The sequence below is a fragment of the Emys orbicularis genome, chromosome 10 (genome assembly GCF_028017835.1).
Source record: "Emys orbicularis isolate rEmyOrb1 chromosome 10, rEmyOrb1.hap1, whole genome shotgun sequence".
NCBI lineage: Eukaryota > Metazoa > Chordata > Testudines > Emydidae > Emys > Emys orbicularis.
This window is the reverse complement of record NC_088692.1, coordinates 86,360,197-86,374,190: the sequence shown is the minus strand read 5'-3', so window position 1 is coordinate 86,374,190 and position 13,994 is coordinate 86,360,197. Positions and strand designations below refer to the sequence as shown.

The following is a 13,994-nucleotide window of genomic DNA, read 5'->3' as shown; positions in this document are numbered from 1 at the left end:
AAGGTTCAAACAGCAGAAAGAGAATAATAAATGTGGGGGTTTTTTTCTTTCAAATCTCATGATTTGTTAAACCAGTCTCAGTTTTTTGGGGTCTGACTTCTGATTTTGTAACATTCGGGGTTGGCAGTACTGTAGTTGATCTTTGTGTAAACTCCCCATTGACAGCAGTAGGAGTTCAGCTGGAGATGGAGAATAGATAAGTTCATGGAGGGTATTTAGACAGACTGGATGGGTGAGGTCATATCTTTTCTGTTGGTGAGAGAGAGAGAGAGAGAGAGAGAGAGAGCGCTCTTTGTGGCTCAAAAACTCTCTTCTTCAGGTCTGGGAAAGGTACTCCCAGCATCATAACAAAATGCAAGGTGGAACATATTGTTTAGCTTAAATAGTAAGTTAGCACATACTGTAAGGGACCATTCAAGATAGAGTGGCCCATTGATACCTCTGCAATCATAGGGCAAATAGAGAGGGTTAATGGGTTACAGATTGTTGTAATAACCCATAAATCCAGTGTCTCTGTTCAGTCAATGATTTTTAGTGTCTAGCACAATAATGAATTTAAGCTCCCAAACTCATCTTTTGAAAGTGTTGTGCAGGTTTCCTTTGAGGATGAGGACTGATTGGTCAGATGTAGACTGATTGCTCTGTGGAAAGTGTTCAACCACAGGTGATACAGCATTTTTTTCTTATTTTCCAGTGTGAGTTCATTTGAGAGCGTAGTGATTGTCTGGTTTCACCCACATAGTTGTTATGGGGGCATTTAGTGCACTGGGTGAGGTATGCTCTCTCATCAACAGAAGTTGGTCCAATAAAAGATATTACCTCACCCATCTTGTATCTCTAGTATCCTGGAACTGACATAGCTACAACTACACTGCATAACAATTCATGGATGAGAGGCCATTTGGCAAGATGGTCAGGGACACAACCCCATGCTCTGGATGTCCTTAAATTGGTGACTGACAGAAGCTGGGACTGGATGACAGGGGATGGATCACTCAGTAATTGCATTGTTATGTTCAATCCCTCTGAAGTATCTGGCACTGGCCACTGTTAGAAGACAGGATACTAGGCTAGATAGACTATTAATCTGACCCAGTATGGCCATTCTTATACTGTTCCATACATAGCCCTGAATTTATACTTCAGCCCATGGACCATAAATTATAAATAGAATTTGACCCTCTCCCCTAAGAGTCTGACACTCCTGATATAACGTATTTAAAGAAGCAATAAATTACATTTCAATTGATGACAAAATACAACAGATCAAAGAAACAAAGAAATGTTCACTTAATGTTGCACTTTCTGTTTTATGCCACATCAGTATATCCTGGCTTATTAATGCTTAAATGCTATTGAGCCCAAACACAAGGAATTTCAACATGAAGGGTCCTACCAACTGCTACAGAGGTTACACACGTACATGAGGCAGGAAACACAGAAAGAGGCTTTCATTCTATGAAAAATTCCCCTTGCTTCGGGGAGTGTGGTGGGGAAGCACCCCACCCTCAGGAGTTCAGCCCCCAAAACTGATCCATCCTTTGATAACTACAGGGATTCGGGCGGATGCTGCAGAAGCAAACAGGTTCTGTGTCTGCATTGCCTCAGCCCTCCTCCCACTCCAAGGCCTGGTCTACACTACGACTTTAATTCGGATTTAGCTGCCTTAATTCGAATTAACGCTTGACCCGTCCACACAACGAAGCCATTTAATTCGAATTAAAGGGCCCTTTAATTCGATTTCTGTACTCCACCCCGACGAGCGGAGTAGCGCCAAAATCGAATTTGTCAATTTGAATTAGCGTTAGTGTGGCCGCAATTCGATGTTATTGGCCTCCAGGAGCTATCCCACAGTGCACCATTGTGACCGCTCTGGCCAGCAATCTGAACTCGCATGCACTGGCCAGGTGGACAGGAAAAGCCCCGGGAACATTTGAATTTCATTTCCTGTTTGCACAGCGTGGAGAGCACAGGTGACCACAGAGAGCTCATCAGCACAGGTAACCATGCAGGCTGATAATCGAAAAAGAGCACCAGCATGGACCGTACAGGAGGTACTGGATTTGATCTCTATATGGGGAGAGGATTCAGTGCTAGCTGAACTGCGTTCGAAAAGACGAAATGCCAAAACTTATGAAAAAATTTCCAAGGGCATGATGGAGAGAGGCCACAATAGGGACACAGATCAGTGCCGCGTGAAAGTCAAGGAGCTCAGACAAGCCTATCAAAAAGCAAAGGAGGCAAACGGTCGCTCCGGGTCAGAGCCGCGGACATGCCGCTTCTACGCTGAGCTAAATGCATTTCTAGGGGGGGCCGCCACCACTACCCCACCTCTGACTGTGGATTCCGAGCTGGGGATAATCTCATCAGGTACACCTGATGATTCCGCGGAAGGGGAAGAGGAGGAGGAGGAGGACGAGCTGGCAGAGAGCACCCAGCTCTCCGTTCTCCCCAACAGCCAGGAACTGTTTCTCACCCTGACTGAAGTACCCTCCCAAGCCTCCCAAGCCAGCACCCAAGACCATGACCCCATGGAAGGGACCTCAGGTGAGTTTACCTTTTAAAATATAAAACATGGTTTAAAAGCAAGCATTTTTAATGATTAATTTGCCCTGAGCACTTGGGATGCATTCGCAGCCAGTACAGCTACTGGAAAAGTCTGTTAACATGTCTGGGGATGGAGCGGAAATCCTCCAGGGACATCTCCATGAAGCTCTCCTGGAGGTACTCCAAAAGCCTTGCCACAAGGTTTCTGGGCAGTGCAGCCTTATTCCGTCCTCCATGGTAGGACACTTGACCACGCCATGCTAGTAGCAAGTAATCTGGTATCATTGCCTGACAGAGCCTGGCAGCGTATGGTCCCGGTGTTTGCTGGCATTCAAGCAACATCCGTTCTTTATCTTGCTGTGTAATCCTCAGGAGAGTGATATCGCTTAGGGTAACCTGGTTGAAATAAGGGAATTTAATTAAGGGGACTGAGGTGGCCGTTCCTACTGGGCTGTTTGCCTGTGGCTGAAAAGAAATCCTTCCCTGCATTTAGCCAAGTGCAAGGGGGGGGGGGGAGGATTGGCCCAGAGCTTTTCGCGTTTTGCTAGCAGGGATCTTCCCTGATACCAGCCAGGCGGTGGGGGGAGGGATAAAGCACTCATCCCAGAGAATTCATGGCGGGTGGGGGGGTGGGGGGTGTTAGTTTGGTTCCTGCAGGGATCTTCCCTGATACCAGCCACGCGGTGGGGGGAGGGATAAAGCACTCATCCCAGAGAATTCATGGCGGGTGGGGGGGGGGGTGTTAGTTTGGTTCCTGCAGGGATCTTCCCTGATACCAGCCACGCGGTGGGGGGAGGGATAAAGCACTCATCCCAGAGAATTCATGGCGGGTGGGGGGGGGGTGTTAGTTTGGTTCCTGCAGGGATCTTCCCTGATACCAGCCACGCGGTGGGGGGAGGGATAAAGCACTCATCCCAGAGAATTGGATGGGGGGGGGGGTGTTAACCTTCAGCAGCAGAAAACAAGCTAACAGGAAAACTGCAGCACAACGGGCTTTGCTTGGTATGTGGGAAAGCAGGGCGCAGAAGCCTAAAGACAGTGGCTTACCATGGCAGCATGCAAGGTGAATTCTGTTGCCCCGACCTGCGTCTGTGATCTCTAGCAGCAAAGCCACAGGCACTCAATATTAAGAGGCAAAATGCGACCTTGCACAGAAATCACATGTGCTATGTAATGTGAATAGTATACACCGTGAAAGAGTATAAGCATTGTTCTGAAAAATGTATCTTTTAAAAAAATTCTCTCCTTTTTTCACTCCCTCCAGCAGGTGCAAATGTTTCAAGCCTCCCTCCTCCTTCCCGAAGGCTATCCCAGATAAGGCGTCGTAAAAAAAAAACGAGAGAAGAGATGTTTTCCGAAATCATGCAATTCACCAGGAATGAAAGAGCTCATCTGAATGAGTGGAAGGAGACGGTTTGCAAGTATAGGAAAGAAGCCAGTGACCGTGAGGACAGGAGGGACCAACGTGAGGACATGAGGGACCAACGTGAGGACAGAAGGGACCAACGTGAGGAGAGGAGAGACGCTCGAGATGAGAGGTGGCGGCAGGAAGATCAGAGGAGTCGGGAAGCAACGCTGGGGCTGCTGCGTGAGCAAACAGACATGCTCCGGCGTCTGGTGGAGCTTCAGGAACGGCTGCTGGAGAACCGAGTGCCGCTACAGCCCCTGTATAACCCCCCTACCTCCTCACCATGTTCCATAGCCTCCACACCCAGACGTGTAAGAACACGGGGGGGGAGGCTCCGTACACCCTCCCATTCCACCCCAGTGGACAGCCCAAGCAAAAGGCTGCCATTTTTTTAACCTTTTTTTACTGGGCTTTTCCTTCCCGCAGATCCTCCTCCCAAACCCCACTCAGGTTCTGTGCCGCTACAGCCCCTGTATAACCCCCCTACCTCCTCACCATTTTCCATAGCCTCCACACCCAGATGTGTAAGAACACGGGGGGGGAGGCTCCGTACACCCTCCCATTCCACCCCAGTGGACAGCCCAAGCAAAAGGCTGCCATTTTCTTAACCTTTTTTTACTGGGCTTTTCCTTCCCGCTGATCCTCCTCCCAAACCCCACTCAGGTTCTGTGCCGCTACAGCCCCTGTATAACCCCCCTACCTCCTCACCATTTTCCATAGCCTCCACACCCAGATGTGTAAGAACACGGGGGGGGAGGCTCCGTACACCCTCCCATTCCACCCCAGTGGACAGCCCAAGCAAAAGGCTGCCATTTTCTTAACCTTTTTTTACTGGGCTTTTCCTTCCCGCTGATCCTCCTCCCAAACCCCACTCAGGTTCTCTCCCTCTTTTTATAATCAATTAATAAAGAATAAATGATTTTTAAACAATGGTGACTTTATTTCCTTTGAAAGCAAGCTGGGGGAAGGGGGAGGGTGGGTTCCTTACAGAGAATGAGTCAATAAAGGGGGCGGGTTTTCAGGAAGGATAAACAAACATAAATTTCACACTGTAGCCTGGCCAGTCATGAAACTGGTTTTCAAAGCTTCCCTAATGCGCAGCGCTTCATCGTGTGCTCTTCTAATCGCCCTGGTGTCTGGCTGCGAGTAATCAGCAGCCAGGCGATTTGCCTCAGCCTCCCACCCTGCCATAAAGGTCTCCCCCTTGCTCTCACAGAGATTGTGAAGCACACAGCAAGCAGTAATAACAATGGGGATATTGGTTTGGCTGAGGTCTGAGCGAGTCAATAAGGATCGCCAGCGACCTTTTAAACGGCCAAATGCACATTCTACCACCATTCTGCACTTGCTCAGCCTGTAGTTGAACAACTCCTGACTCCTGTCCAGGCTGCCTGTGTATGGCTTCATGAGCCATGGCATTAAGGGGTAGGCTGGGTCCCCAAGAATAACAATTGGCATTTCAACATCCCCCACGGTTATTTTCTGGTCCGGAAAATAAGTCCCTTGCTGCAGCCGTTTAAACAGATTGGTGTTCCTGAAGACGCGAGCGTCATGAACCCTTCCCGGCCAGCCCACATGGATGTTGGTGAAACGTCCCTTGTGATCCACAAGTGCTTGCAGCACCATTGAGAAGTACCCCTTGCGGTTTATGTACTGGGTACCCTGGTGCTCCGGTGCCAAGATAGGAATATGGGTTCCATCTATTGCCCCACCACAGTTAGGGAATCCCATTGCAGCAAAGCCATCCACTATGACCTGCACATTTCCCAGAGTCACTACCTTTCGTAGCAGCACCTCCGTGATTGCTTTGGCTACTTGCATCACAGCAGCCCCCACAGTAGATTTGCCCACTCCAAATTGATTCCCGACTGACCGGTAGCTGTCTGGCGTTGCAAGCTTCCACAGGGCTATCGCCACTCGCTTCTCAACTGTGAGGGCTGCTCTCATCTTGGTATTCTGGCGCTTCAGGGCAGGGGAAAGCAAGTCACAAAGTTCCATGAAAGTGCCCTTACGCATGCGAAAGTTTCTCAGCCACTGGGAATCGTCCCACACCTGCAACACTATGCGGTCCCACCAGTCTGTGCTTGTTTCCCGGGCCCAGAATCGGCGTTCAAAGCCTATAACCTGGCCCATTAACATCATAATCTCCAAAGCACCGGGGCCCGCGGTCTCAGAGAATTCTGTGTCCGTGTCCATGTCCTCATCACGCTGGTCGCTGCGCTGCAATCGCCGCCTCCTCCTCCTCCTCGCCTCTTTTTTCTGGTCCTGTGTAAGCATAAACTCCACGAGAAAGCGCGAGGTGTTTATAATGTTCGAGACTGCGTTCTGGAGCACAACGGGATCCATGCTTGATGCAGAATGGAGTCTGCAGAGTTCACTCAGGAAAAAAGGCGCGAAATGGTTGTCTGCCGTTGCTTTCAGGGAGGGAGGGGGAGGCTGTACCCAGAACTACCTGCGACAATGTTTTTTGCCCCATCATGCACTGGGGTCTCAACCCAGAATTCCAAGGGGGGTGGAGACTGCGGGAACTATGGGATAGCTATGTAAAAGCTACCCACAATGCAACGCTCTGGAAATCGATGATACTATGGTAGCTTGGACGCAAACCACCGAATTAATGGTGCCTAGTGTGGCCGAATACATTCGAATTTACAAAATCGGTTTCCTAAATTCGAATTATATAAATTCGAATTAATCCTGTAGTGTAGACATACCCCAAGTCCTCTACAGCTGCTTGGCATCGCTCCTCCTGCAAAGTCCATGCTGCCCGGGGTCTCCTTTTTACTCTTGATAATCTTTATAGCCCTTCTCTGAACCTTTTCCAGTTTCACTATATCTTTTTTGAGATGGGCTGACCAGAACTGCATGCAGTATTCCAGGTGTGGGCACACCATGGATTTATAAAAAGTGTTTATTTTCTATCCCTTCCCTAATAGTTCCTACGGTTCTGTTAGCTGCACACTGAGCTCAGGTTTCCAGAGAATTATCCACAGTGACTCCAAAATCTTTTTCTTTAGTGGTAACAGATGTGGTGTAAGATGCAGAATTTCTCAAGCTAAGAGTAACTAATGTGGAGAATGAGGGGGGCAATGAGGGGCATGAATAATATTTTATGAAAACACTGAGGCCTGGGCATATCATTAGCAAATTAAGTCTATCCTTTCTTGTCAAGGATTTTGTCTTCACTGGCACCTGCCACGGGTGTCAGCTGACATCAGATACAAGGGATTAATTGGGAACAAGCAACCAGAAGAGTTGAGCTCATAAGAAACAAAATATTCCATATTAATGCAAATGTCATTAGTAATTAAAACCCAGGGAAGAGCCGATTAAAAAAACAAATACACACACTGAAAAACAACCCTCCTAGTCCTGCCACAAAGAGCCACCCTACCTGCAGGCCAACAAAGGCAGATTGTTCCTAAATTAAATGTTTTTCCAAACTTTTCCATGAGGCCTCCACACAGAACAGCTGCAAACATCAACTGCATCAAAAGTCAGACAGACAGACATTTAAAGCAGCTTTCTTGTTGTCATCCCCATCCTTGCCAAACTAAAGGAATATCTTTTATTGGACCGATTTCTGTTTGTGTGGCTCAAAAGCTTGTCTCTCTCACCAACAGAAGTTGGTCCAATAAAATATATTACCTCACCCATCTTGTCTCTCTAAAATCCTGGGATCGACACAGTTACAACTACACTGCATAAAACTAGAGGAATGTTATTTAATACCTGTACTGGGAACCTCACTGGATGAATGCTTCTAACCAGGACTTCCGAGAGCTTGCAGAGGAGAAGGGGAAGCAGACTCGCTGGTAAATATTAGTTTGTACTGAAAAAGCCAGAGTGTGTTTTAAAACTGCTTTTTATTTCTGTGCCAGCTTCACATCATTCCCAGTCAAATTTGGCAGGGTGGGGAGACATGGGGGAAATGAGGATGCATAGGGAGCAACACTGACTTGGCTTGTCCAGGAAATTGGCAGCCCTATCGGCAAAATTATAAAAAAAGTTTGAAAAGTCCATATTTCTGGGATTTTGTTAATTTTGCCCCCCCTTTTTTAAGCCCTTTTCCTTTGGTGCCCCCCAGCAACAGCTCCTCAGGAGACTCAGGGGAGTTAATACAGCTCAGAACTCTGTCCATAGCCAGTCGGACTGCCATGTGGAATTGTAGCCAGGTTGCAAGCAGATGGTGCTGTGGAGTGTAATTCATTCATCCTCTCTGTTCCTACTCAACAGCACAGGCAGAGCCTCCACAAACAGGGTCCCATAGAGGTGGAATTCCCATCTTAGCACAGGCAACCTTCTGGGCTTTAATGTTGGTAAAAGATACTGACTGACAGTCTTGGAGACTGGCAGCCTATTTATCCACACAAGTACAGTATGGGCTGTAACAATAGAAGACTGCTCTTCCACTGCCTCAACCTGGACCTGAAAGGAGTACACATAGTGGTACGGGTTCACATTGACTGCCAATTACTGCCATTGGTGGTGGTTTCCATGATGTTGACCCCTGTCCTCTGGGAACTATACACAAACCAAGCTCATTTCACAAAGAATTACTAAACTGAATTTATACTCCATAACCATTCCCTCCTATTTACCCTTCATCTTTCAGCCCTTGGGAATCACAAAATACTTTGTAAACTAAACACATAGAAGAATCAATGAATTCATCACTGAAATACAGTCAAGACTGGGGTAGAACCTAGAAGCTGTTAAACAGCCTATAGAAACACTATGCAGCAGTTTAGGGCACGAAGTGAAGAACACAACCTCTGAAACCGACTGAAGCTGGAGGGGAAACTTAGGAGGCAAAATATAATTACCCAAGATGAAATTTAGACAGGAGCCCAAGGCACAGTGTACTTCTGCTAAAAGCACCATGAGGCACATAATGGCAACAAGCAATTAGAGCCTTATTTTTACATCTCCTTTTCCACAGCACAGTGCACTTCCTAGGTCCCTCGTTCAGCAATGACTCAGAGGGAAGAGTGCCTCGTACTGACTCATCAGGATGACTTCCCTGGATGGGAGATCTCACTACTCACACCTCCCCTAAATAATGACCAAGGCTGTCCCAACTTAATTTGTGAGATACAATGTACATGAGGGAATACGATCTACACACATTGCTTTAATCTCTGCTCGTTTCTACATTGTTAAATGAAAAGAACTGCATTGACATACACAATGAAAACAATAGGGAAACAATGTGATGGCAGTGACAAGCTTATGCAAAAATATTTGGGCAAAGAAGTCAAGACAGCTTTTCTCCTCCCCTCTCCTCCCCCCCCCCGCCCCGTGACTAAGCCTTTGGTCCACACACCCACTCAACCCTCAAAAACAGCCCCATGAAACGAAATTGCTCATTCTAAAATACACAGTCACACGTCCTCCTCACAGCACTAAGTCTATTTACTAAGAGTCTGCACAGACTGTCTGCTTTGCAAAAAACAGAATCCAACTCTCTCTCTCCCCATGAGACATTAAATGCTAGATTTGCGGAATGGCTTGACCCATTCAACATACCCTTCACCCCTTCATTTTCTTTATTCCATTCCCTAACCTCTGAGTTCACAGACTCTGCAGCATTGTTCAAACAGATAGGAATTTTGGAAACACTTTTAGCTGCTTCCAGAGAAACCATATCCAATGAGACCCAGTCCATAATGGGATCAGAACCCCACCAGACACAGCATGTTTAAGGAGAATTGTTACAAACCAAGAGGCAGTGTTGTACTGTGGAGAGAGAACGAGCCCAGGAGACCTGGGTTCTATTCCCAGCTCGACCACTGACCTGCTGTGTGACTTTGGGCAAATCCACTTTTCACCTCTCTGTGCCTCAGCTCCCCATCTGTGAGATGGAGGTAAAAATCCTTATCACCTTTATAAAAGTGCTTTGAGATCATTCGGTGATAACTGTTAAGTATCATTACTAAAAAGTTTCTAAGATGTGTAGGGAGTTTGTGTCACCTTGAGAGCTATATTATAAATCTGTGCTATACAGACTCTCCTCTCAGAGGAGAGTTTTCTAAAGCACTCAGTTTTCAGAATAATAATCTCTTGGCACATTGACCAGGGAAAACATGCTCATAGCGTGTCAGGGTTTAAACACTGGTCTGTTACAATAAAAAAAACTGTTACCTTCTGTAACTGTTGTTCTTTGAGATGCGTTGCTCATGTCCATTCCATTCTAGGTGACTCACGAGCAATATCCTCGGAGGGGGCTCGGAGTTCATGGTCGCAGCTTGCAACACTCCTCTACTGAAACCAGCATCATCCTGGGACTGCTGGACAAATGCGTGGATGGACGACCAGGTGGCCACCCTACAGATGTCCTGGATAGGCACCTGGGCTAGGAAAGCTGCCGAGGAGGTTTGCACCCTGGTTGACCAGGGAGTTACGAATAGCAGCAGCGAATGCAGGCGGTGATCCAAGATGAAAGTTTTTGAGCAGACACCGGACGATCTTTCATTCTGTTGGCCACTGCAACGAAAAGCTGCATAGATTTGCGGAATCGCTTGATCAATTCAACGTAGAAGGCTAGCGCCCTTCTGACATCTAGGGAATGCAACTGAAGCACGTCCTCCGACTTACGCGGCTTTTGAAAAAAGACAGGCAGATAAATGTCCTGGCCCATATGAAAGACTGTACAGGACGGTTCCAAGGTAAGTGCCCTAATCTCAGAGACCCTGCAGGCTGAAGTTATTGCGAACAAGAACACAACCTTCCAAGAAAGGAGGAGGAGAGAACAGGAAGCCAGAGGCTCGAAGAAGGGTGTCATGAGCTGGGATAACACGAGATTTAGGTCCCATGGAGGAACAGGGTCCCTGACGTGCAGGTAGAGGCGCTCAAAGCCCTTGAGGAACCCTTTCCCTCTCATGTCTGGAGGGATCTCCTCCACTGCCCCCGGCACCGGAGGTTCTCGACCTCTTGCACAAGTAGTTGCTTATGAGAAGAGTCCCTGAAGAGGGACGGGGAAGGGAGGAAGGGTCGGCCATGAATTGCAGAGTGTAGTCCGAAGAAATTATGTTAAGCATCCAATGGTCCGAGGTCAGCCACGACCAGGCCGACAGGAAGGGGCATAGACGGTCGAGGAAAAAGCAGGGGGGTGGATCCTGGGCAATGGCTGGGGCACCGTCCTCAGGCGCATCCTCAAAATGCCCATTTCAGGCTGCCCTGGTCTCTGGAGGGCCCAGGCTAGGCAGAGGAGCGGGAAGATGAAGGGTGCCATCGCTTAAACCCCTTGTGTCTCTCCTTTTTGTAGGAGCTGGACCGGGGGACACCCCATGACCTTGACAGAAGAGGCGGAGGCCGGGACAGCTTTCTAGCCTATTGAGGGGTGTGCAGGCCCAAGATCCAGAGGGTGGCATGGGAGTCTTTAAGGCCGTGGAGCCGTGCATCGGTTGCTCCGAGAAGAGCCCTTGCTCCCTCAAATGGGAGATCCTGAAGGGCAGTCTGTCTCTCCTGGGACAGCCTGGAGGACAGTAACCAGGAGCTGCACCTCATGAACACCGCATAGGAGACCACCCTGGAAGTAGCTTCCCAGGCCATCTGGAGGGCGCCTCTCACCACTGCTTTGCCCTCGTCTAGTAAGGTGGCAAACTCCTGGGCTTGGTCCTGCGGAAGGCCCTCCTTTAACTTGCTGATGGAGTCCTACAAGCTGAAGTTGTACCTGATGGTGAGACACCCAAAATGGCAGGCTGGCTGTTGAATAAATATTTCTGCCAAACAAGTCCAGTCTCTTGGCGTCTTTATTTTTGGGTTTGCCACTGGCCTGGCCCTGCCTGTCTCTTTCGTTGACGGCCGACACTACCAGGGACGCCTACCAGATATTCAAATCCCTTTGCCGGGACACAATATTTCTTTTCCTCTTTGCTGGAGGTAGGCAGAATGGACGAGGGGGTCCTGCCACACCGACTTGGCAATTTTCAGGACCTCCGCTAGCCCCTCAACCTCCAAGTTCAGGTTAGCAGTCACCCTTTTGAGCAGGGCCTGGTGCTCTTTGAAGTCACCAGGGGGCGGGGAGGGGACGCTGCTTGCCTGTGAGGGGGGCCACCATCGCCTCGTCCAGAGACGACAAAGATGACTGTACCTCAGGGGGAGGAGCAGTTTCCCCTTGTCTGCCAGGGGACGGCTCACTGGGCGTTAGGGCCCGCTGCGACGTTCCCACATAGGACTCGGCACTATGCTCCAGTGCCGGCAGCAGTTTGTCCGATGCGGTCTGAGAGGAATGGAGGGAGTACAGGACCAGCATGATAGGTGCATCCTATGGGTTCCAGTACTGCTACTGGGCGGGCTACTGCCCCTGCTGCCATGCTGCTGCCGCTGGGGCCATGCCCATCTTGCAGGCTGTTGGCAATTTGCTTCTCCTACTTGAGGGGCTGAACTCTCCCTCCGACTTGGATCACTGCCCTTCTGGCGACCAGGATGGAGCTGTAGATGCCTGAGTCTGCTGTCTGACCCTCGCTGGCGACCGGTAAGGAAAGGGTGAGGAGTGGTGCCTGCCCGAGGAGCAGTACCTGAGAGTTGGAGACCGGTGCCATGACCAGGAACGATCCCACACCAAGGGGCATCGATGCCAGGGGGACCACTTAGGGGATGGGGATCTGTGCCATGGCGATCTCTGACAGGAGGCCCAGCGATACCGTGGGTACAGGGATTGACGTCATGCCTAGGGCGTCTCATGCTTCGTAGGTGGCGACCTTGGTTAGGGACCTGGGTCTTCTAACCGGAGACCGAGGCCGCAGCACCAGGGTCCTAGGCTGCGGGGACGGGGATCGACGCCTGCGGTCCAGGGACACTCCATTGCTTTAGAGGGAGGTCCCATAACCGGCTTGCCCTTAGAGGTCTGCGCCTTAACCAGGTCCATCGCCTGGCCTGGCATCTGCAGTACCGGCTGGCCTACTTGCTCCTTGGCCACTGGTGGCCCTACGAGGGGCCGAGATCTCCTGCCACTCCTGGAAGGCGGATCCCTGGCGGGTCTAGGGGGTCCGACCACAGCGGTACCTCTGTGTAGCTCTGAGGCGGCCACGTGGCCTAACACAGGTCCTTTGCCCAAAGCCCCCTTGTTCTGCAGTGCCGATGGGAACTTGTGCTTCAGCCGCTTCTTGGGCACCAGCGAGGGGAAATGGTGCCAGGCGGATTCTGGTGCCAGTGGTGGCTGTGCGCCGACACCGAAGTACTAAGCATGGAGTCTGATCAGGAGGGCTCTGAAGCAAAACAAACACAACCTCCATGAGGAGGGCCCTCAGCGGATATCCTGTTCCTTTTGAGTTCAAGGGCAAAAGTTTTGGCAGATCCTGCACTTGCTTTTTCTGTGCGACTCCCCCCAGACACTTCAAACAGCTACTGTGGGGGTCACTAATGGGCATCGGCCGGGTACACGATGAACTTGGCTTAAAGCCTGGGGAACGGAGCATGCCCCACTCCGGGAGGAAGTCCCAGCTGGAACTCTAACTACTAAAACTATTATCCAACACTTTACTTAATGACTGAACTAAGTATCTAACAACTAACTACAAAGAAGACAGAACAATGGGCTGAAAGAACCACTAATGCTCTTGCAATGCAAGACAAGGCACTCCAAACAACCGACCAACCTTCAGGGGTAGTAAGAAGGAACGTAGAGGGCACAGGGTCGGCGGCGCCTGATATACCAACGCATGAGCATGGCACTCAAGGGGCGCCGCAGCTGACCCTATGGATACCGCTAAGGCAAAAGTCTCCAACGGCTGTGCACATGGACGCGTGCACACACACTAGAATGGAACTGACACAAGTATGCTCTCAAAGAAACATGAGTTTGACTCCAGCATGCACAGGGCCATAATATGACATACAGTGCTGGAAGCTATTAAAACTTCCTCTAATGCAAACATTGTTCACTCCACCTCCTGAAGTTTTTCTGGGTTTCTCATTCACCCTCCCCGGGGGTCCATTCAGTCTGCTATCAAGTTTTGATACATATTCCTGCACAACATTTTTTTTTCTTTTAAATAAAAGTCAGAAGAAAAACAAACAAAAAAAACAGACCATT

General features: G+C 49.3%; 1 protein-coding gene across 5 annotated transcripts in view; it reads right to left on the bottom strand.

Moving 5' to 3' along the window:
- The window catches only part of SMAD3 (SMAD family member 3), a 107,128-nt gene that overhangs the window by 34,254 nt on the left and 58,880 nt on the right, over nucleotides 1-13,994 (bottom strand). Inside the window, exon 3 of one of the 5 annotated variants that reach the window (XM_065411598.1) lies at nucleotides 5,836-5,862. The exons of the other annotated variants lie outside the window; for them this stretch is intronic. Coding sequence (XP_065267670.1) covers nucleotides 5,836-5,862 — 27 coding nt within the window. The remainder of the gene's footprint in view (nucleotides 1-5,835; nucleotides 5,863-13,994) is intronic. 5 annotated transcript variants of the gene reach the window in all.